The sequence below is a fragment of the Sebastes fasciatus genome, chromosome 24 (assembly GCF_043250625.1).
Source record: "Sebastes fasciatus isolate fSebFas1 chromosome 24, fSebFas1.pri, whole genome shotgun sequence".
Lineage (NCBI taxonomy): Eukaryota > Metazoa > Chordata > Actinopteri > Perciformes > Sebastidae > Sebastes > Sebastes fasciatus.
This window is the reverse complement of record NC_133818.1, coordinates 11,449,132-11,473,485: the sequence shown is the minus strand read 5'-3', so window position 1 is coordinate 11,473,485 and position 24,354 is coordinate 11,449,132. Positions and strand designations below refer to the sequence as shown.

Genomic DNA, 24,354 nt, shown 5'->3' with positions numbered 1-24,354 from the left:
TTTTTCTTGCAATTTTATTAATTTATCATCTCAGAGAATTTGTCAGTTTTTCTCGTATATTTACCACATTAATTTCAGAGAATATCCAAGTTTGTTTTCCTGTAAATGTACGACTTAAATCTCAGAATATTACCCCCCTGCCCCAACTCCGTAATGTTTTTGTTTTTTTTGATCTACAATGATCTTAACGCGCCGTCGTAATATTAATAGTCTTAACAAGAGATAGTTTAATAGATTAAAGGCTAATTCCGATACAGTATATTACAACTTGGGTGGAATCTTTGTAGTTTCGACCATCTTTCCTATCAGTATAAATAGCATTTTACTCACCTACTGTAAGTAATTGCTGTTATACGGGAACACGAAAAAGAAGCTTAACCGGGAAAGAAACACAATCTGTTTTGTCTCGACTGAAAGAAATGATGGCCAAAACTTCCAAAATAAGAACCAAGTGGGAACCAGCTGGGAACTGGCTGGCAATCAGCTGGCAGTCGGCTGGGAGGGGGGATTCTAGGTGGCTGCATCTGTAGTAAATCTGAGTTATCCTTTAAGTAGCCATTATCAAGTAAGACTTTCTGAAACATTCTCAAACCTCCATGAAATAATTCCACCTTTCCTCTCTGTGGCCCGAACCACAGCTGGATTCTTAAGCTCATACAAAAGTGTCACAAACAGCGTCGCAGTGAGTATAAAGTGTGACACTAGCAACTGTAGATTGAGAGGAAATGTTCTCCATATAAGATCTCTTTTTTTTTTTTATACATCAACATGTGTCTTACAAGCTGTAAGTTCAGCCAGGACAAAGTGATTTTTTGCCTTGATACTCGCCTTTAGTCGCTCATGCTGTGTCTCCATGTGTAAATAACACACATTCAAACATGTATCAGAGGGAAAAGGACGGACCTAGCTGTTGATTCTGGTTGCTTTTTGGCCTCTACAGTACGATGACCTACAGTATACCACAATAACAACACCAGCAAACACAGACTAACTTTAGCTTGCTGTCCCAGTGCTTTGTCTGTGTACATACAGTATATGTTTGGAAGTCATTTTCGAAATCTCTGAGCAAGCTGAGGGGCGCTTGATTTACCGTTCCAGACACCTCAGGAGGGGAAACACCGAGAGGAAGTGAATCAAGCACCCCTGTGTGTTTTTATTATTCCAGTATTTATAATGTAACAAGCTACTGTTTTTCTACGGTCTGTTTGTGATGCCAGTGGACCAGAGACATGCAGAGAGAGAGTTCGGTCAGCGATTGACTTCTAGCAACCTTTTTAATGCCAAGGAGTGTTTAGTCAAACGCTTTATTTTCATTACAAGCTAGGAGCTCACGTCGGTGGCTGAAGTCTTCAGCTTCATGTCTCTGCCTGTGGGGCAGGCCATAGAGCATGTGAAAACAGAACCACTATCATAATGCTGCTGTCACTCACTTGAAATCCTCACATCTCTGTTTTTTTTGGGTGTACTGTCTGTTTTTTAACTTGACTTGAGAAAAGTTTACATAGTTCTTGTGCTGCGTTATTTTCACGACCTTGAAGGTTCCATGAAGTCCATTCAGTAACCTGTACAGTTTCCAAACTGCATGGTCGTCATCAGCCTGGAAGAGGCTGTGTTTCTTACTTCTTGAATAGCGGGATAGAGAGGCGTGAGAGTTTACTTCCTCCCATGCTGACACCACCGGGGTCCATTCAACGACAACAACACAGTTACATTACAGCATCGATCGATGTGCTCGTCTTCCATAACAGAATCAACTGAGGCCTCAATGGTTCAGGAAGTGTTTGTGCTTTCATTGTTTGCACGCAATATGTTAGACGCACCTTAATAATACAATCCCACAACAAGGAATTGAATCTCTGATAACCCTTTTGGATCAGATTATTATGTTTTCATGTTTTTTCACTCAGCCCCTGTAGATATTTCACAAAAGCACCTTTTAAGTGGTACTTAAAATACCTACGAAATACCATATACTGTATATTAGTATTTTGTTCACATATATGTATATATATACATATATAATTTATTTACATTTAAGACCATTTACATATATATATGTACATATATATATTTATTTATTTACATTTAAGTCAATTTACATATATACAATTATACATATATACTGTATATATCTATAATATATTTACATTTAGGTCCATATATATATAGATATATGTGTAATTTATTTACATTTAGATCCATTTACATGTATATATATATATACATATATATATACATGTATTAAATGTAAATTATATATGTATATATAATTTACATTTAGGTCCATTTATATATATATATATATATAAATGTAAATGGACCTAAATTTAAATAGATTGTATATATATATATATATACAGTATATGTAAATGGACCTAAATGTAAATAAATTATATATGTATGTATATATTTTTTATTTAATTTATTTACATTTAGGTCCATTTATTGACTTATTTTGAAACCAAAATCCATAATTTTTTTTTGTTTTTAAAGGAACAGTGCCACATTTTGGAAAAAATAAAAGTGCCCTCTTACCCAGAGCCACATGAGAAGATGAGAAATTAATATCTCAATCTTCTCATCTAACTGCGGGTTAGATGACATTTCAGCATATTTCTCCAAATTTTTTCTTTCTCTGAACTCAACAGTTTTGTCAAAGTAAAACAATGAAACACTTCCTGAAACCAGGTTGAGACAGGACCTGTCTGTATTTGTGTCATCTGGGAAAGTAGACAGCAAACTTCTATCACGGCATCCCAGCTGACCCCTCGTGACATGAATGCAGCATAATGACATTTACGCTTTAGTTACGCTGAATGTCATCAAAGCTGATAACAGCATATTAAATGGTTTTCGTTGTAAATATTGACCTGTAATAAATACAGGCGACGGTATCCGACGCTGAACCACAGTTGGTTCATTCCTCCATGCACACTGTGAAGATTATATTTATTCAGATAACTATGTTAATATATTGACATTTACGCTTCGACATCTGCATCAAACAATGCAGAAGTCTCTTCTTAGTTCTTTCTTATTAATACATTTTCTCACAATCACATCCAATTTTACTTCCACTCCTTTTATTTCCCTGCCGGTCATTTCCCATTCTTGTCTTCGTAAAACGAAGCACATTCTGGGGGACGGCCCTGTCTTACAGTGATAAAGACATTCATTCTTGACTTTGCAAACAGCAGTTGAGAAAACAATCGCACCACAATGTCCATTAAGTGGCTCTTCTGGTGCTTTCAGTTCTATCACATGATCTTCATCAGCAGATGGAGTTTCTTCTTAGCACTTTAAGGACTTCTCTGGAGCTCTCATCAACATATCAGATGAAGATCATGTGATTAGAAAGCTCTGGAACAGTTACTAAATGGACTTTGTGGTGAGATTGTTTATTAAGTGTGTAAAAACACTGTTATGAAATAGCAAAAAATTAAGAATATTTCTTTATTTATCTGTTCCCATGCACATTTTTGTTTGTAATTACGTATTTATTAATTTGTTTATCTGTCTCAGACCTGATTGGACTGTTTTTTTTAATACCACTCAGTTAAAGATGTTTCTTGCAGCCTCTTGTGGTCATTAGCAGAACTGCAGGCATTGCCATCACATGACCTTAGTTCATCGTTACCCCGAGGTTCATGAAAAGTCTTTTTGAAATGTTGTAACCTTTCAAAATGAACCTGGCAGAGGAAACTTCTGGAATTTGTTTTTATTTTTAACATTGGCATCAGCTGACCATCAACGAACCATAGAAATTGCAACTTATTAAAACATGAATTGTCTGTTAAGGGTTTTTTATGTGACGATATACTGATCAGGGCTTAGTTCATTTCACTTTCAACTCCGCTTTTCCAAAATTGCTGGATAAGATATAGATCATGACATCGTAAAAGTGTCGCAGTTTGTATTTGAGTTGAAAGTGATTTGACCTCACCCTCGTGACTTATCATTTAATGATGTCTGTCTTGTCTCTTTTGAAGTAAAAAATATATAACGATTATAGCAACAATATTTATTTATATTTATATCATTTCTGTTGTATGTTATGGAACAGTAAAATTATGATTGTGAGATAAAGCCTTCTGTTGTGCTCCTTTTAGTGTGTGTGTATATACAGTATGTGTGAGTGTGAAGAACATCCTCAACCTCCTGTATGCTGCTGTTATTGTTACAACATAGAATTTATGCATGTGCATTTATGCAAATAGTCCTGGTATTAAGGCTTTTAGAACTGGATAAAAATCAAGTCTGAAAAATGTTTGATTACTAGATTGACGGTAAAGAAGGTAAGAAGATAGATAGATAGATAGATTATAGTGTATATAAGAATACACTATAAATATACCAGATTAATACAACTAGCTTTGAAAATATAAAATATGAACATAAAATAACAATAACATACTATATATAATAGCAAAGTGTGCAAGTTACAATTTTTGATTAAGAAATATATAAAGCTTTTTATATTATTATCAACTAGTTAAACAATTTAACTTGCAGTTTTTATATTTGTGTATTCAGACAGCCATATGAGATATATATTTGTGCTTCTGTCTGCTGTTGTTACTAAGGATGCTGTTATATGTTTGTATACTCTCATAGATAAAGGGCCCTCTAGCTAAATCAAAATCTAATTGCATTAGATAGATAGATAGTAACTTTATTGATCCCGAGGGAAATTCAAGTTCCCAGCATCACAGTTCCATAGTGCAAAACATGTTAGTAAAAAGGCAGTAAAAAAGTTAGTAGTGCAAAGTACAAAAAAATATATCAGATATAAAAATACAAGGAGATAAAGAAAACTGTTAAAACTGAATGTGATGTAGGGTAACAGCTGTGATACACGACTATTAAAAAAAGTGAATATAGTGCAGAAGAGACTGTTAAAAATGAGTATAGTGCATTATAATCTCTCATTTTATATTTATTTTATAAAAAATAATTAACCACAAAATGTAAAATGTCAACATTTATCCTCTCAGCACCTTTTCAACTTGTCTATATTGGAAAACTCAAATACAGAAAAAGAAAATACATACAGCTGTGTCTCAGCCTATCAGGAGCTTACTTTGGCTAGTTGCTAGGTAAATAAAAAAACTATCAGGGAGCTCTGTGATTGGTTCTCCCTTTATCGAAATTAACCAATCACATTTCACCTCTTAAAGAATAGTGTAGATTTTTGCTAATGCTAACTAAAAGTGTGAGGAAGCAACCAAGGAACATGGTGGTAGTTTTTTGTTAACACGGTTTTCATAACTTTTTTGGACTTTTTGCCATCTCTTCTCTCATTAAGGCTAACTGGTGAGTACATTTTAATTTATTAAACAGCTGCTAATGTTTTTTATTGTGTGAAGCCAGTAGATAATGGCTCTGTCTTAGTGTTTTTCAGTAATGTCTTAAGTAAAATATGTTATGGTGATTTGTATTTTATAGTTATATGCTGGTTAATTGTCCACTTTTTAATACCGGTGTTGTGTCGAGTACGGTTTCCGGTACAAACGGTGAAGGAGGCGCGCGTCCCATATGCTGTGCGCGTGCCTGAGGTACTATGGAGAGCGATAAGCCTCAAAACTAACTTTTTAAAGGTCCCATATTATAGTCATTTTCAGGTTCATACTTGTATTTTGTGTTTCTACTAGAACATGTTTACATGCTGTTATGTTAAAAAAAACACATTATTTTCCTCATACTGTCTGTCTGAATATACCTGTATTCACTCTCTGTCTGAAACGCTCCGTTTTAGTGCATTTCAACGGAATTGCGTTGCTAGGCAATAGCTTGGGTCCATGTTTACTTCCTGTCAGCCGATGTTATTTACATACACTGCAGCAGGAAATAAACTGGGACACATTTATGATGTTTACATTTAAAACCGTATAATTATCTAAATATTGTATATTTGTGACATCACAAATGAACAGAAATCCTAACGGTTTGTTTCAAACGCACAATTCCTGAATACGGGCTGTGTGTATTTCTCCGTATAGTGAGCGTTTTGATAGTTTAACAGTATTTATATATCACTTAAACCTGCTTTATAATATAAAATACATGAAAATCTCAATTTTTACAATATGGGACCTTTAAGTGAATTTTATTTGTAGAATTTTGTTTTCTTGAAGTGAAAGGCAAATGTCATTACTGTCTAGTTATATTTTCAGAGTTTTCATTTTGAATATTGTAGACTTTTGGAAGAAATGTGTGCTCATTCACATAACTGTGATTTTATAGGCTAAATACGTGACCATTCTTAAAAGGCACAATACCTTGTATTGGACAAATAGATTACGTAGCCCAGCTGGAGAGCTCACATATTTAGCCTATAAAATCACAATTATAGGCTGTATAGTCTTAACTGAGCCCTAATCTGGATGTAGCTAGTTACTCAGTATGTACTGTATCAGTTTGCAAATAATCTGAATAGGTATACAGTAGAAAAAAGCTCCAGAAGATGGTAGTGATGCAACACTAATACTACTGTACCAGCTACTTAATCCACAGCTGGTTGTTGACCTTGAATCCGATTAGACTTGATATCAATTTAAGATGCAAAATGTGCCTTTTAAATTGTATTCTTGAAAATGATCATGGACCTATCCAACACTTTTTATCTAATACGGTTGTTAAATCAACATAAAATTATTTTCTGGCCACTTAGGGGCAGTAGAGACAAGCTCTAAACCTAAAAATACTATTGTTAGTATAGAAATATTGAATGTAGGCAGCTTTAAGGATGTCCAGGATGTATGAGTATTTGAACCAAACCTACTCTCTCTAAACACAAGGAAAAATGTTTTGTCACATTTTCAGACTCTTGTTTTTGTCTTTTTGAGATATCTTAATCCTTGTATTAATAGGCCCTTTTCACAGCAGCCAGTTTGACATGTCAAGGCAGGGTAAACACAGGTGTAACAGATAAAATACATTTTATTTTCACAGCCACAGCCATTCCAATGAGCCAGCATGCACAATACCAGGGCTCTGGCCCGCCTTATTAATTAATTGTTATTAATTACACCTGTGTTTAACCTGCAATGTCATGTCAAAGTGGTTGCTTGGAATAGGGCCTATTGTACAACCTTCAAACACCCATCGATGGGTAAAATTATCACTTGAAAATGTCTTCAGTGACTTGACCTGTATTTTTTACATCTAAATGCAACTAATAAAACAATTTGTCCACACAGGAAAAAACACTTTAATTTTATTGACATGCAATTTCTTTGGTGTTCCATTTTTTAAAAGTCAGGTGGTACAATCTTCCAAACACACATAGAAGAACAAAACTGCAATTTCTTCTCAATAATTCCAACTATAGTGAAGATAAATTCTATGTAAATGTGGCTGGTAAGTTGTGATGAAAATTGTGATTTTTGTAGTTATATATTAAATTCTTGCGGACTATAATGCACCTCAGATTTACGAGTTTGACTTATTTTTATACACCGTTGCTGACACAACCCTAAATGTTCAGGGTGTTGAACTGACAATAGCCGTAATAACTAAACAGAATAAACAGAAAACATCATTCAGTGAAATCACACCATGCAAAGTGAAGTGTTCTCCACAACGGATAAACTGCATGTACTGTATATGTCAGGCCTATATCAGAGGTTGTGTGTGGTGTGTTTAAAACTCTCTATTTGCACACTTCCAAACAGATGCACATTGATCTCTGAAGCCCAAACAAAGTAATCTGTACTGAATTATATGTTCATGTAGCCCATCAGAAGCAGCTGCAGGTAAGCTGCCTAAAGGTTGAAGATGCCCTCAGCCTGTACTTCACTTTATATGCTTAGAATGATCTCTAAGTATAATATCAAGCGTTATATTTATATATGTTAGGCAAGAATAGTTTACACTCAGTGTAGTCAGACATGACAGATATTTTCTAACCCAGTCTGTCGTAATGATGATTTGACAAGTGTCTCAGCCTATCGCTCTCTCAGCCACAGTGTTTGCTGCTTTCCTGTCCCAGTTTCTCTCTACCAAATGTGGATTTTTAGGCTCTGGTAACCGCCAAGATGGCAGCATTGAAGTGTCAAAATACAGAGATGTGATGTGACACACACTTCTGCCATGTCTCTGGCGGTGGCAGACGGAGGAGGTAATAAAAATACTAATGGAAAAAATATTTTCCAGCATGTTTATCTCTCTCCTGGGCTGCAGGAAGCAAGATGGGAAATTAAACAGCAATGATGTATTGATGTTTATACACATTGCACCTAGTATAACTTGCAGATGTATACATACAGTATATCAGTGAAGTTTAAACTGTTGAAGTCGGGTCACTTTTGATCATTCCCTTGAGAGAGAGAAGCCGGGAAGCTGATCCCTGATCAGCTGTAGTAGAAACAATTTGAGAGAGTGTTATTGTTTTCACATGGATTCATTTGACCTCCATGATCTTTCATGGTCAAACAGGGTTGGGCTGATATATGGGGGTGCTATTATTGCTTAATTAGTAATCTGGCCTGTATCAAAAAGCCCGTATCTCAGCCAAACCCTCGTCCACAGCGCAGCCATGCCGAAACCCTCTCTGCGTACGACTCTCAGCTGCTCAGCAGGACGATGATGTAGATGAGCAGCAGGCAGATGAGGATGAGGGTGAAGTTGACGAACAGCTCCTGCAGGTTCCTCTTGACTTGCGGGTTCACCTCGATCATAGACGCTCGGCGGATGGCCGACTTGGTCATGTGCTGAACGCGCTCCATGGAGACGGCGGGCTGGTTAGATTTTGATCAGCTGGATTGTGAGAGGAGAGAATTTGGGGTCAGGCTGCTGGGCCTGTTTGGACCGGGCGGAGCTGGACTGAGCTGGTTTAGGCTGGTCTGAGGAGGTGAAATCAGGGAACGGTTGTCAGGAGATGAGCTCAGGTCAGGTGTTTTCAGGCAGCCTGGCCTGAAGTGGTTCAGTCCTTGGTTACACAACAGAAACAGAGGCTTTCTTCTCTGTCTCCTCTCTGCTGCTGGAAAAAAAAAACATGAACACAGAAAAGGTTGTTAAAGATATAGCTCACTGTTGAGTCTCACTTTTAAAAGCACTTGAGCTCCCTCCTCTGGGTGACGTCTCCTTGTTGAGATCGTGTGGAGCCTTTCTGTATCGCAGCACATGGTGTGATAAGAGGGCTGCTTATAGGCGCCAGCTGAGGTCTGATGATGTGCTAAGCCACACAATGTGACCGACAAGGTGTGCATTCACATTGTGCAATGAAAAGACATGAACTGAAACACTTGATATAAGACATTTTGATTAACGATATTTAAGTTAAAACAACTTTGTTTTAACGCCACTTTCTTTAACGCAGTAACGCAACCTGTGATTTTTAGGTTGTAGCGGGTTGTAGCTGAAACCCCTGAGGGTGTTGAACTGAACAAGAGTGTATTTTATTCCTTATGAATTCAACTTTTAACTTGTAAGAGGAAGATTTCTTGTTTCTAAAAAGTTCCACTCTCACACTTCAACAATATCCTCTGTCACAACAGTCTCACATGCTCTCCTACATGTCGAATGAGTACAAGTAGCGAGTAGCGGATGAAAAAGCATGTGAGCCGAAATAATACATGAGCTTCACAATGCAGCTGCAGTACCGTCTTCTCTCCCTTTTGTCATCTGATCCGGTACTTTCCTGAGAGCAAAGTCACCGAGACAAGGTGACCGTGCTTTTGCATTAGCGGCTCCCACAAACGGTGAACATCTCACCGCTTCAACACCGGCTCTGCCAAGTTTTGAGCTATTTTTAAGGAGATTAAAGGTCCTGCTGGCGGCCCCTTTGAGTGCATTGTTTATTATAATACAACAGGGGAGAACAACATGCAGACAGCTCTGGATTCCTGGAGCCTTGCTACTAGAGATGTCTGATGTTAGGGTGCTAATCTGTGCATTAGATATCCCATGTGCAGAAGTTTGTCCTGAGGGTGGCACTAAAGGAAAGTGTTGCTATTTATTCCTTCTCTGTGCTTCTAATATCAAATGCACATTCAATCATTCACTTCCTGGTACTTCCCTAGGTCATTTGTGCCGTTTGATGCCTTCTACAGACTTTTCAACACATCTATTTTTACCATTTCACTTTCGTTTCTTCCACCCTTCAATCTGTTTCTCAGTCACCCATTATCACTTGACATGTTAGCACCTTAACACACTTCCTCATACCCGTTGGGATCACTCCATAAGAGCGTCAGGCTGCTCTGAGACCTTCTGACCCGACTGAAGTGTCTGCTTTGACGGCAGGTCTGCTTTCTAAGCCCTGAAGACTTACACGACCTCTGTGCATGTACGGTAAAATGTGCTGTAGTTTTAGAGCTGTAACGATAAATCGATTAGTTGTCAACTATTAAGTTTATCGCCAATTATTTTGATAATCGATTAATCGGTTTGAGTAATTTTTTAAGAAATTAAAGTAAAATTTTCTGATTCCAGCTTCTTAAATGTGAATATTTTCTGGTTTCATTACTCCTCTATAATAGGAAAGTAGCTTGCAAAGCAAAAACAAAAGTGTTGTGCAAGTGCTACGATAGGCTAAAACTCTTATCAGTCAAGAAAACGTACCCATAAAATACTTTCTTAAAGCTGGTCTAATCAATATTTTCGGATCAAATGACTATGTGTGATGTGAAATGTGTCACTTCTTGTTACCACCATCTAGTGGTCATTAGAGGAACTTCAGCAGTGTCTTCTCCACTCAGCTGTGCTGGCTTAAACAAATGACAAAAATCTTCAATACCCTTGTGTCATTCTGAGCCGCCCTGTAACAACAGCTGATACTGAACCTAAAACAATAAATACCCATAATCCCTGGCACACTGCGAGGCCCCTGAATCAGTCAACACAGCGGGTCATAAATGGAGCTTTCATTGATCTCTGAGAGAAATGATCCTTTTTGTCCCGCCAGTACTTTGACCTCTGACACCGTGGCGTTAAATTGGGATCGTCTCGTGTGTGTGTGGGCCTCTACAGCTCATCATCATCGCCGTGTGACTGACAACATGTGAGTGACTGGCGCCCCACGTTATCCTCCCCCCCCGTCTGTACACATCATTATGTGCTGAGTGGCGACTGTCACATCATGTCATGCTAGAAGACGGGCCGTCGTTCTCGTCTGTGTGCGAGTAATCCTCATTTCCACAAAAGAGAAATGGAGTTAAATGTTGACAGCGAGGCTTTCCTCTGTCTGATGACATTTGGGGTCTGTGAGGCACCGCCACATTTAACTCCTGCTGCCCTTATTTTTCAAAAAGCCATTTGTTTGTCATCACTTGCTAGTTTCCTCTCCTGTCTGTCTGTACGTCTCACAACCTCGCAGACACAGCTGGACAAGACACAGCAACTAGAGGAGTTGGGCAGACTGGTGGCAGCCCTGAATCTAGTTTCCTTGTTGACGCCAAGGCCTATTGAAGGAGGCTGCTTCATCAACGCGTCATATCTTTGGGGAACAACACATGCGCAGTCAAATCTGGCCAGCACTCGCCGAAATTGAGAACACAATCCGCTGTTGTTAGCCGTCGTTTGCCAAGAGCTCAATACCTCTCCAGTGTGACCAGCGGAGGGGACGTGACATGTCGACGTGTAGTTAGATATGAAAAGTACAAGACTGAAATAGTGTGCTACATTCTGAGAAGAGTGCGAGTGAAGTCTTTTAGTGCCAGTCATTCCACGGGTGTGAGTTTTATCAGTGTGTGTCAGCGCCAGTAGCTGTTGTACAGGTACACACACACACATATTGCCATACGGTGACATGAGACACTAAGGACATTTTCCTCTCATGCCTCATGCAGTTATGATTCAACCAAAATCAATATATTTTGTTAACAACATCAGTATCTTTTGCAACTTCTGCATCATCTTAGAAAACTATCCAACCGTAAAAAAAAAACTGCGACAGCTGTCGAGGAGTAAAATGTGGGTTAGACAGATACATGCTGGTGCTGACTTATTATCTTATGTGGGGCATGGTCAGTGTCACCCACCTGCTGATGAATTAAACATCTTTAAATGTCTAAATTTAGATAAGTTTAAATAAGTTACATTTCTGTTCCTACTTTATGATTGACAGGAGATTAGAGTTTATATAACTTCTGCTGGCTTTGACGATGATACAAACACATCAGTTAATTGATACTATAGGTAGGGTTGGGCGATAATTCAATATGATCATTTATCATCTTTCAATGGAATCGTATCGTGATAAATTGATAATAACAAGCACATACTAACTTAAATTTCTCTGATGTGCACTATATTTAGGGAATATCACTTTGCATTACCACTCACATCAATGCGATTAACAAATGTGTGTATATGGAAATATTTATCATTTTTTTTGTTTATAATTTCATCTGAAACTGTTATGTTCATTTTTGCACTAGAATTAAATGAGAAAATATTCAATACTTTTCATTTTCTCAAGTATTTAATTCACACAGGGGTATAACAAATAGGCTTTAACATGTGGTTATTTCATATAGACTATTTATTGAATTACCAGAAAACATGCTATATCATGATATATATCGTTATTGAGATATTGAATATTTAATATTGTTTGCTCATTTGTATATTTGTTTGTTGATTTCCTATTTATTGTATTGTCTTTGCCGATTACTGAGCAACAAGTGTCCCCGTTCACTCGCTTTATTGTTGTTTCTTTTGCTTTTTAATGTGCAACTAGGTCCTTGTGCCTCCTTGAGAGGTCATCATGGAGGAAAAAAAAGTCTCAAAGTAAATCAGTTACCAGGACGGAAAGAAAACGCATCAAGATCACCACAGGACTCTCTAATAAAACCATTTCCCCAAGTTCAGCTTCCAGTTCGTCCAATTTGATGAATTTGACCGTTAATATCCGCGGAGCAGGCTGTCATATCACAGCAGATTGATTCTGTGAGGCTAATATGATTTGTTATCATACGCTTCTGTAACCTTAAACTATGAAATCTCCTCAGCGCTCTACAATGAAATCATGTGCTTTGGATGGGAATGGAAGAAGTGGAAGATAAGTGTTTATCCCTCTGGGAGGTTCAGTCCAGTTTCCATTCCCCTCCTCCTCCTGCCCCTCTGCTCAGAGCTGCGGATGTGAACAAGGACTTTTTATAGGAAGCAGACAGTTTCCTTCTGCATCTTAACACAAAAACAACCTACTGTTACCCTCACAGTGAGATGAATAATGTGCTCAGCTAACTACCCAACCAATTAATAAACAACGCCTTTAGGGTTCCATAACGAAACTGTTTCTTCCACTAGAAATAACAATACAATACTTATTTTAATGTCTGTTTTAGCATTAATATCTCGATAACATCCCGAGTTATCACCGTTATCTCCCCATCTACTGATATATAATGAAGTAAAGAGCAGCTGTGTCGGTGGAGGATGCTGGTTCTTACCTTTCAGATGAGAACAGAGCTGGTTGGAGTTTGAGAGAGAAATGTCAGATATGCAGCGCTCTCCAAGGCTGTAAACACAATGAGAGGGAGAGGGAGAGAGAGAGAGAGAGGGAGGCAGGGCATCCTAGGGAGGATTTGAGGAGAGTGGTAATACTAAGGTCGTGTCTGGTGAATTATACATGCAGCAGCCGGCATCTACCAGCTCACTTCAGCTGTGTTCAAGTATTTTGGGTATTTGGGTTTGAGTCCTTAAATCTGAAATCTGTTAAACCAGGTTGCCATGACTGATAAAAACTAGAAATAATGTTCACAAGCTACATTATGATAAGCTGAAGACAATATGAATCACAAATACTATTCAATATTATATGTTTGCAGTGGTGGAATAAGTATTCAGATCTTTTACTTAAGTAAAAGTAACAATATCAAAGTGTAGAAATACAAGTAAAGGTCATGCATTCAAAACTTTACTTAGGTAAAAGTATGTATCATCAAAATATACTTAGTACCAAAAGTAAAAGTACTCATTATGCAGAATAATATATATATATATCTTAATTATTGATGCATTAATCAGCTGGCAATGGTGAAGCTCATTTTAATTACTTTATATACTGCTAGGTAGTTAAATATGTAAAAAAAAATACATCATCATTTATTAGTTGATCATATTTCGTTTTAATAATCTGAATCTGTAAAGAAACTAAAGTGATTAAATACATGTGCAGTAAAAAGTAAAATTTTCTCTCTGAGATGTGGTCGATTAGAAGTATAAAGTAACAAAATGGAAATATCAAATCAAATGTAGTACAGTTCAGTAATTGAGTATAGGTACTTAGTTACTTTCCAGCAGTGTATGTTTGCATTAAACGCATTAAAACACAACATTTCTATATGTTTAGATATGGATGGTCATTTTTAAATAAAGATTTAATATTATTGTTTATTTAAAATTTCCCAAAACCTTTGAATGTAGCATCTTTTAGACAGCAGAGATTTGAAATCATGAAGGCATCTAATTCTATCACTAAGTGCTGCAGCAGATACTAATTTATCCATCCAAAGAAAGACACTGATGCTGATGCGTCACGACCAACCCGGAAGTAATCAGGGCTTTTATTTTCATCCTGGTGCTGTTGCTGAGCATCCTCCATGTGATGGACGGGTCACCATGTTTGGATTTCCAGAGCTAGCCTGCAGTTTGGCCCACAGTCAAACATCACTGCTGGACCACTCTATTGTTTCCATTATCCTGGCAGCCTCATAGACGCACTGAACAGCTGATGGTGCCTCTAAATATACAGTTTAACCGTGACCACACCAGCAAAGAGTCTGGCCATTGAGCCTTTGGGATCCTGATATTGTTGAAGCAGCAATGACAAAATAATTTCCCAACTAGCCTTGGTATCTAAATTTGTCTTGTATCATTTGTAACAACAAAAATCTTTAATATTTGCTGCTGTTGGGGAATAAATAATAGATTTGTTTTGCTTGTTAGCTAGAACAACAGAGAATTTGTTGTGTCACAGTAAACTTCATAAAACTAGTCTGCTTATCCCATCTTCTCATTTTTAAGATCAAAGATTCAAATAGACTTTTATTAATTTATATTTCTTTATTATTATTATCATTATTATTGTTATGTATTTTTTTTTTATTGATTGATTTTAATGTATTATACAAATAATTTTACTTAATTTGATTATTATTATTGTTGTTGTTTTATTATTATTTTGTTATTAATAATAACAATAATTATCAAAGATTCAAATTGACTTTTTTTATTATTATTATTAATAATAATAATAATAGTAGTAGTATATATTTAAATGTATTGTATATACTGTAAATATATATTTTTTTAAATACTAAATTAGATCATTATTATTATTAGTATTATTATTTTATAATTATTTTTAAAAAATCTCCCTTGTTTTTGAATACTTTGTTTTTCAATTTACAGTTACTATCTGTTATTATATGAACATATTGTTTCTTGTTATGGTTCAGGTTATTGTAGTCATTTGCAATAAAAAGCATGATTCAAAGATTCAAATGGACGTTAGTACAGTCCTAAATCATGCCAAGAGTCATATCTGAAATATGATTTGTGACATACTCCATAGCTGCGTACCAACTGATATCATTATGAATATAGGTTAAAACATATTTGGGGTTAGAATAACTAATTCTGGTGTGAAGTCCTGGACAGCATCCTCCACTTGGGAGGAATCAAAAGAGACAGGCGCTTTGAAAAAGTCCGGAAAAAGTAAAAATAACCCCCTGCTGCTGCGGCCCAGAAAGCATTGCATCTGCCTTAAAAGGAGAATCTGCATGTAAACAGGCTGTCATGTACTGGGCAGCCAGCATTGTTGTTACTGCTACTCGCTGCTCCACTGCTGGATAGTAACTTCAGACAGGCTCAGTAACAGATATGACATACCTTACTGTATTTGTCTTTTGTATAAGATAAGATAAAACAGTGATCCTCCCTTTGGGACGGCTGGGAAAGAAGATACAAACGTATTAATGAAAACAGACCACTGTTTCATAAACATATGAAGTGGTAATATGTAAAATGTGTTATTAGAAGGAGAATAAGATAAGCAGTTAAATCTACTGAGATGAAGAAAAAGTATATAACATGTCATATTTTTTCTTCTTTTTCGCCATGAGAGAGAAAGAAGATTTGTTAAAGGAGCTCAATATGAGATTAGCGCATTTCTATTGCCTCTCAACTGCTCTTCAACATGGCAGACGGCGAGCTGGCGGCTCGCAGCCAATGGTGCTAACAGTGCAAACAAGTGCTGACAGAGATAACTATATTAATAGTATATTAATACTCTGAACATCAAATTTAGAAGCTTCAAAAGCTGAATAAAATGCCATAAAACAAATACATATGCTCTATTTTTAACTTTTTACTTTTAGAGATTCATCCCTCTTGAGGTCAAGTTTCTGTATCGGTGCCTTTATAAAGTACTTCTTTCTTAGCTATTCCCTCGTAAATTTAGCCTTTGGTTACGTTTTCTATTATTTATTGGGAAGGCAGCAAGCTGAAGACGTCTTTTTAAAGTCTTAGTGTGATTAGAAGTCTGTGTTTTTCAGATCTTTGTATTAGTACACAGACCTACCTTTGGCATTTATAATACAGAAAATAAGTATAGTCCCAGAGGGTTAAAGGTGGTCTTTTAAAAATCAAACGTTGATGTAATGACATGAGACATGAAGGACGGTGTCAAGAAATGTTGGGTTAAAAAAAGACTATTTGAAAGGTCGTCTGTCTCCAAAGGGATGATTTTAGGTTTCTTTGTTTAGCAGCTTCACTCTGTGGATTGTAATCTTTGTGAGCATGTTAGCATGCTGATGTTTTCATATATATGATCCTAGTTAAACTAGTGTAATGTAAGGTAGAAATAAGGTTTTGATGCCGGAAACAGGTAAATTCAAGGAAAACATGTATGAACTAATGCAGCAGTGCAGGCCCGGGGTGCCCTTGAGCAATCAGACTGTGGCTGTACAGGGCAGCCTCCAGCTACGAACGGGTGGAGCTGTGGGAGTGTGAACAGGGCACTGGCAACATCTGTTCTGTGAGAAATATATACTGTATGTACATCTGATGGACTATCTCATCATCTTCTTTTTTCTCCAGCTTCACACAAACGCACTGCTTTTTTATTTCCAGCTGAAAAATAATCATAAAAAATGTTCCACAAGAAAACAGTTTTCTTTTTTTTATTGTCCCAGGAGCGGATCAGCTCTGCAGCCTTACATGGTGAAATGCCAGCAGGCTCTGACCTAAGACTAGAAAGAGAGGAAGATGCAGAGTGAGAGAAAGAACTTGACTGATACAGAAAGCCACGGCAGGCCAGAGAAAACAGACAATGCCTCTGCTGCCAGTCCAGACCAAAGAGGTAAGTACACAACACATGCATGAAAACCAAACTTACCGACTGTGGCTTTTCACATGTGACATTTTTGACACCGCTGGCCACATTCTCATGAATCTTGTAAAGGATGTTCACAGGACAGTTCTTGATTACACCGGGGACCTTTCCTCCAGCAGCACTCACAGGCCAGATTTCAACTCATACACAAGATAAATTTAAATCTAATAAAGTATAAATAGTTTTGAAGAGAAACCACAGAGCTTGTACTCAAAGGAAGATATTCAGGTACTTACAGGGGGTGATTTGGCCCTGATCTGCCCTGTAGTGGATGTACTTTCTATTTGGGCATTCAGACCGAAAACAGCCTCTGCGTTAAAATATGTAAGAATCTGTGGGAGCGTGTTAGACAATCAAATATGATTCAGGATATCAGAATCAGATTTATTGCTTAATAGGTTTTCACATACAAGGAATTTGCTTTGGTGTATTGGTGCATAACATAAACAGAGTTAGAGAAATTAAAATGAAACAAAGAAGAAACATAAATATAGAATAGAAGAAAAAATGCAATAAAATATAAAAAATACAATAAAAGATATGAACAAGGAACATAATATAGAATAGAAGAAAAATACTATAGAAATATGAAAAAATAGGATTAAAATATGCACAAGAAACTTAAATATAGAATAGAAGAAAAATACAATTAATATATGAAAAATACTATAAAAATATGTACAAGAACCATAAATATAGAATAGAAGAAAAAATGCAATAAAAATATGAAGAATATTATAAAGAAATATGTACAAGAAACATAAATATAGAATGGAAGTAAAATACAAATTAAAGAGAATAGTCAAAAAAAAATGTGTACAAGAAACATTAATATAGTATAAAAGAAATACAATAAAAATCTGTACAAAACATGAATATAGAATAATAGAAAAATACAATACAAATGTGAAAAAATACTATAAAAATGTACAAGAGACATATATATATAATATATAATAAACAGTGCCTACTCGTGTCACAGACACTTGGCTACACATAACTCTACAGTATATTGTAAATGTTTGGCTCCACACGTCAGCTGTGACTTTACAGAAGGAAGTGTTGAGGATATATTCACTTACAAAGGCCTTCTCTTTCATCCTGCACAGAGCTGTACATGAAACTAGTATTACATTTGAATTGATTGCATTCTAGCTGATAACGCCGGCATTCATTATGCGTTTAAAGCCCTCCGTGTCATTTTGTTGATGTAATTGTCGTATACTGCTAACATGTGAGAAAGTGGTAGAGGCAAAGAGATAGATGATGAGAGAGAGAGAGAGAGAAAGGGCATGTTGGGGAGGGTTTACCCCATCAGCTGTGTTTACTCTGGAGGACTTACTGCTGCTGTTGGCAGCTTCACACACATTCTCTCGTTCCCCTTTCTCCCTCTCTCTGTTCTCCAGATATAGCCAGCTATGTGGAGAAGCCTACAACTAGCTTTTCCCCAGAGGCCTCCGTCTAAGAGCATTCAGGGTTGATCTGATATGGGCTTTTGAAGCACAGCACCAAACCCGAGACACAACTGAAACGCACTCTAATGACATTAAAGTGTTTGCGAATAGAATTTCACAAAGATTCAATTCAGAGAGATCTAATTTAGAAACTCAGGTGGGTTAAAGGTTCCTTCAGGCAGCGTAGGACTGGTTTTATTAAACATTACAGACTAATGTAGAGCCGTACAGTAGTGGGGGTAAAGTAGTGCTGTATGATGTACAGTACATACCTCAAAGTGATACAGGTTTTGTTAAAATGGATAATTAATCCGTCACTGAGCCGGGTTACAAAACACTAATGTGATGACAAGACTACTGCAAAACACAGACCACATACACCTTAATCTGATGATCTCATATTAGTTCTCAGATTACTGAGAATTCAATCAGCTGGAGGTGTGAGCTGCGGGTTTGCGTGTGTGGAGGATACATCATAGTTTCACATTCTTAGAGACACTTTTTTTTACATCTAGTTGATTATTTAAATTTCAGTCGAGACCAGGAGGTTGAGTGAGTGACTTGAAGGAAGTGACTGACAGTGTTTACAGCCCGTAGGGGAGCACATCAGTCTGACTGAGCATCAACTGACACATACACAGAGCAGGGACGGTTCTTCAAGTGTCTCTGGTTAGTGTAGAAGTTATTTTCTTTTATTCTGAAATGGTGTGTTTGAATATTTCTGCATACTGGGGTCCCTAAACAGTCTTGGAATTACATTAATTGGGTATGACTGTAAATGAGCCCAGGTGTATTCAGCAGGTGTTTTTTAAAGGGTTACAGCTGCAGTGGGTAGAATAGGAGAAAATATGATTTTAAAAAGTTATTTAGTTAGCGCTGAGACATATGAATTAATATTCTGTTACTGTAATGCCTATGTCTCTCCTCAAATGTTTCCAGAAACATCTTGTAGTGTACTGTTTAGCTGTAAAATGAGAAAGTTTGTAACCCGGCCACCATGTAGTTTGATCATTTGCGAGTGATTGACAGCTGCCTCTGTTGAATGAACAGCCAATAGGAACGCTCTCTCTCTGAATTGACCTGTGATTGGTTAAAGTCTCCTGTCACAGGCTAGATTTTTTAAAGCCTGAAAACAGAGCCATGATGAGGTGCAGGAGTCTAGTTTTCTCTCAGAACACTTGAAATACAATATGCTGAAAGGTTATTATGGATTTTTTGCCCAATGATGCCAAAAGTATACTGCCTACTGCAGCTTTAAGTGTGTAAAATCTGAAAGAATATTCAATTAGGGGAGCTTGGGATCCTCGTACCATTTTGCATCTTAACAATACAATATGCTTTTGGCCCGTGGCCCTTCATTAAGTTCCAGTTTTGGCCCTCCAAGGGAAGAAGTTTAGGCAGCCCTGATGTAGAGGTTATCAGCAGAAGGAAAAACATATTTGTGTTCTGATGAAGGGGTTTTGTAAAAGGATAGGGTTGGCCTTACATGTGCCTTTACCTGCGGACCTCATGTTTGTTTTGCAGCCAAAAGTATTGATCTGAAATTGCTTTTTTTGATTCTACGTGTTCTGGATGATTTGACACGTTTGTCATACATTCTCTGGGGCATTTCATATTTCATAAATAGCTCTTTTATCTAAGCCTTTGTCAGAGAGTGCAGGCTAGTTGCAGAAGTCGTGCTGTACATCCTGGAGGTATTCAGACTTAATCCCATGACTCTTTGCATCCAGCCTGCTGAGGTGTCTTCGAGCAAGACACTGAATCCCTTCCAGCTGCTGGGAGACGCTGCTCTGCTCTGCTCTGCTCTGCTCTGCTCTGAAACGATAAAGAGTTTCCTCCTCAGGGATAACAAGTCCCACAGAAAACCTCTCCCAGTTACTGAACCCTGTCCCGGCTGCCAGTGCTCCCAATATACGATAACGCAAAATAAATATTTCAAATCCAGAGCAGCCATCCTCTGTCATTCTGATCGAATATCATAAATGCAGCACACCCTGTCTTCACATCTCCTAAAATAATCCACAAAGCCAGCACACCTCAACTACAATAAATCAAACGCACCCACCCTACTAAATATGAAACACCACAAATCCACAGTAGTTGTCATCCTCGGGTCATTTCGAAATCCAACACGCCTGATCTTGAATCTCAGATGACTTCTAACCCAGCCTGCTTATGGACCACAATAGCCGGACGTGACCGCAGCAGGCTACTGTTGTAAAGATAATCCAGGCATGCGAATCGTACCTCTGCAATAAAGCCACATAAAAACAAATGCAGCCGGGCCTCCCGAAATAAAACCTCGCAAATCCGCAGCACCTGATCGGCGTCGTCCCCGCTGTCACATCTCCAAAATAATCACTCAAATCCAGCGCCTCCGAAACGACAGCATTCCCCAAAGATACCCGGCAACAATCACTCAGATTCGGAATGCCTCGGGACACTCAGCCTCTAAAAATAACACAAATCCAGTGCACTGGATTTTTGGACACACTTGTCATTCCTCCTAAAATAGAAATCAACTGGGGCCTATCTACCGTGAGATCAGAGCTACAATTACTGTGTGTATCAATTTTTAGTTCTGTACAAAATACTTTGACTATGTCATGATTCTGTTGAGCCTATGTGAGCTCTGGAGAAGTGAATTTGTTTTCATTTGCTGCAGAGCAGAAAAATACATCTATAAGTCCGCTAGTGATGGATGAGAAATGTTGATTGCATGTAAACAAAATCAGTCTGTTCTGTTTATCCTTCAACAAACACTGAAGAGTGTTGCTGCCTTCAAATGACACTCGTGAGCTTGTGTTTACGACATGCTTGGCGTTCAAGTGGTTAAGTCTTGAGAACACAGCTGCTAAGCAACGGGAATATTAACGTTACTGTCGGCGTCTAGAAGTCACAGAAGCTAACAATTTAATAAGCAAGGAAAAAGATGAGGCTGTTGGGCATATCAACATTTTCCTCAGACATATTATAAAATTACCAAGAAAACAATAAACGACTATAACTACAATATATTAACTTATTATGCGCCGAAAAATTTAATTCCAAGGCCTCCGCCATTTCTGACAACGCCAAACTCTGAGCTTTCTGAAACTTTCCACTTACAAGGTCAAGAAGGGGGCGTTCATATGGACTCTTCTCGTGAACACGGTAAACACGACCCCATTTGAAGGCACCATGTGTCTCAAAACTCCTATTAGCTTTCCGTTAAGCAAGTGGAACCGTTAGAGTCAGTGCTAAAAACAAGAAAATGCACGACAGAGATGAATATCTTAAGACGCCAACAAATTGTGAGTTTTACTGAACAGTGTTAGTGAGCAGTAACCGTGTTCTTGCGGTGACGTCCGGAGAGGATTACAGGAGCTACGCTGTAGATAATGCAGGCTACTAACGGCATAACTAAATGTTCTTATCGCTGGCCGTCATTAGAGCGCAGTGGGCATTCTTTCCATTGTGTCATCACATCGAGTCTATAAAAAGATTCACAAAGACAGCTTCGAGACTACAACCGGCTGTGCTGAACTGTCCTGTAAAAACGTTTCAGTATAATTAAGATGCCGACAACAGCTACTAAATCGGATATAATTAATTAACATGGAGAGCAACATGACAAGTAACATTTTAAACATCCCACTTAGCCTTTCTTTTACTATTATTGTTGATTGAAATGTGTCCTACAGGTTTTTTTTTAGTACTTTCATGGAAATGCAACCATATGGACTGACCCTCAAACCCATAGTTGGCGTGCTAGATTTTAAAAATACTGTACTGAGGTCATGATTCAAGTTCATCTCGGGCTAAAGTTCTACAGAAAGCCTTGTTTTTTCTCATTTAAAGAAAGGCTTGTTGTGTGTCTTTTTTAAACATGTTTCTCAAATGAGTCTCATGATCCTCCCTTTGAAATCAAATCAATATTAGCCTGAAGAGAGCTTCAGTGTCTGTCTGAACGGCCTCTGAGCAGCAGTTTGAATGTTCGGTCACTCTGCTCATCACACTTCTCAGGATTGAGAAACATTTGGGTTGTTTGAAGCAGTCGAGGTTCACATATCTGATTGGCTTCAGTTATTTAGAGCGGTTCTGATATGATGATGATGAAGTCATCCGAATGATTGGCTGTCAAGGTCAACATGGGGGATTGTGATTGGAGGCTGAGGTATCTAAAGGGGTTTGTGTCTGATGTACAGAAGAGTTGGATCAGAGCAGTGGAAAAATAACTGCTCTATTTATAAAGAGCCCATTTAACAGAAGAGGGTCATCTGTGTCCCTCACAGGAGCACAAACAGTCAGACACGAACTCACTCCATCACATCTGATCTGGACTCAGAACTACCTGTTAGCATAGATGCCATAAAACACATTTTAAAAGTTTTACATCCCGGTTTATCAAGTTTATAGAAGCAGTATTCACAAACTGAGCTGGGACCAACTCCAACCAAAAGCTGCTTTCATCTAAACCCCCGTGCTTCTACTTTATAAATATAGAAGATCATAGATGAACAGATAACTCATGTAGAAGTAAAAGAAAAGAAAAGAATATTCAATTTGAAAATCATGAATTGTGTGGTCACATTTTTAAATTCCTTTTATAAAGATCATCATCATTTAATATGCAGTTTCTACAGATGCACATTGCAGATATTTTTTTAATGAATCATTAATTCCACATTTAATAAATATGTATTATAAATATTTTAATATCATAAAAATCTTGATAATATTTGTAATTATATTAAATAATAATATAATGATAACTAAGTGGTCCCCAATAACTTCATTTTTCGAAATTGATGTGAACTAAGTGAATATGTAACAACTTTTGTTTTTTATTCTTTTATTAATTTTTGTTGGTATTTATTTATTTATTTTCATTGAGATTTATTATCAGTATTTACTTTGTTTCTTTTTATTTTATTTATTTATTATTATTATTTATTATTTCCCTATTAATTTTTCTCTATTTTTAATTATTTTTGTTTATTATTATTCTTTTATTTCGATTTTCTAACTTTATCACTTATTTTTATTTATTTTTATTTATTTACCTATTTATTTATTCTTTTTTCAATTCCTTTTCTATACTTGTCTTTTCTTCTCTCCTAATATAAGTATAAATAAACACTTATGACCCTGTTGTGTCATGTCAGAACATGTGATTGGGCTGTACAACTGTACCTCTTGAAAGGTAATACAAATAAGTTAAAAAAAAAAAATAACATAATGATATAGCCTATAAAAGTCAGAGATACTAGAAAATGTCAGTAAATGTGATGGGGTTCTGTGTATTTCTGATTTATTTCGGGTTGTTCGCCTGTCCCATTCCCGTAAACACGATATCTCAGGAACGCTTTGAGCAAATTTCTTCAAATTTGGCACAATCATCCACTTGGACTCACAGGTCACTGTGACCTGTGAGTCCATATGCTAATAATGACAATTTTACACAAATGTCTAATAGGTTAAAATGATGTAGTGATGACATTTTGGACAGATATGGATGTGATCAGTCTAGTTTATTTTAATCAGGTGAAGTCATCTTCACGTATTGGTTTCTCGTAG

The 24,354-nt window shown here is 37.1% G+C and overlaps 1 protein-coding gene across 2 annotated transcripts; it reads right to left on the bottom strand.

Annotated features, from left to right (window-relative positions):
• Positions 1–7,427: 7,427 nt before the first annotated feature.
• Positions 7,428–13,525, bottom strand: pln2 (phospholamban 2). 2 transcript variants are annotated; one of them, XM_074627107.1, is made up of 2 exons: positions 13,395–13,525; positions 7,428–8,980 (listed from the first exon to the last, which is right to left on the bottom strand). In XM_074627107.1, the coding sequence occupies exon 2, from the start codon at positions 8,724–8,726 to the stop codon at positions 8,565–8,567; it is 162 nt and encodes a 53-aa protein (XP_074483208.1). In that variant the 5' UTR covers positions 8,727–8,980; positions 13,395–13,525; the 3' UTR covers positions 7,428–8,564. The 2 variants fall into 2 exon arrangements, with proteins under 2 accessions (XP_074483208.1, XP_074483209.1); XM_074627108.1 differs by having other exon boundaries at positions 7,428–8,977.
• Positions 13,526–24,354: the final 10,829 nt, after the last annotated feature.

Coding starts and splice junctions, on each gene's coding strand:
- pln2 (XM_074627107.1), bottom strand. CDS start 8,726: ATGGAGCGCGTTCAGCACATGACCAAGTCGGCCATCCGCCGAGCGTCT.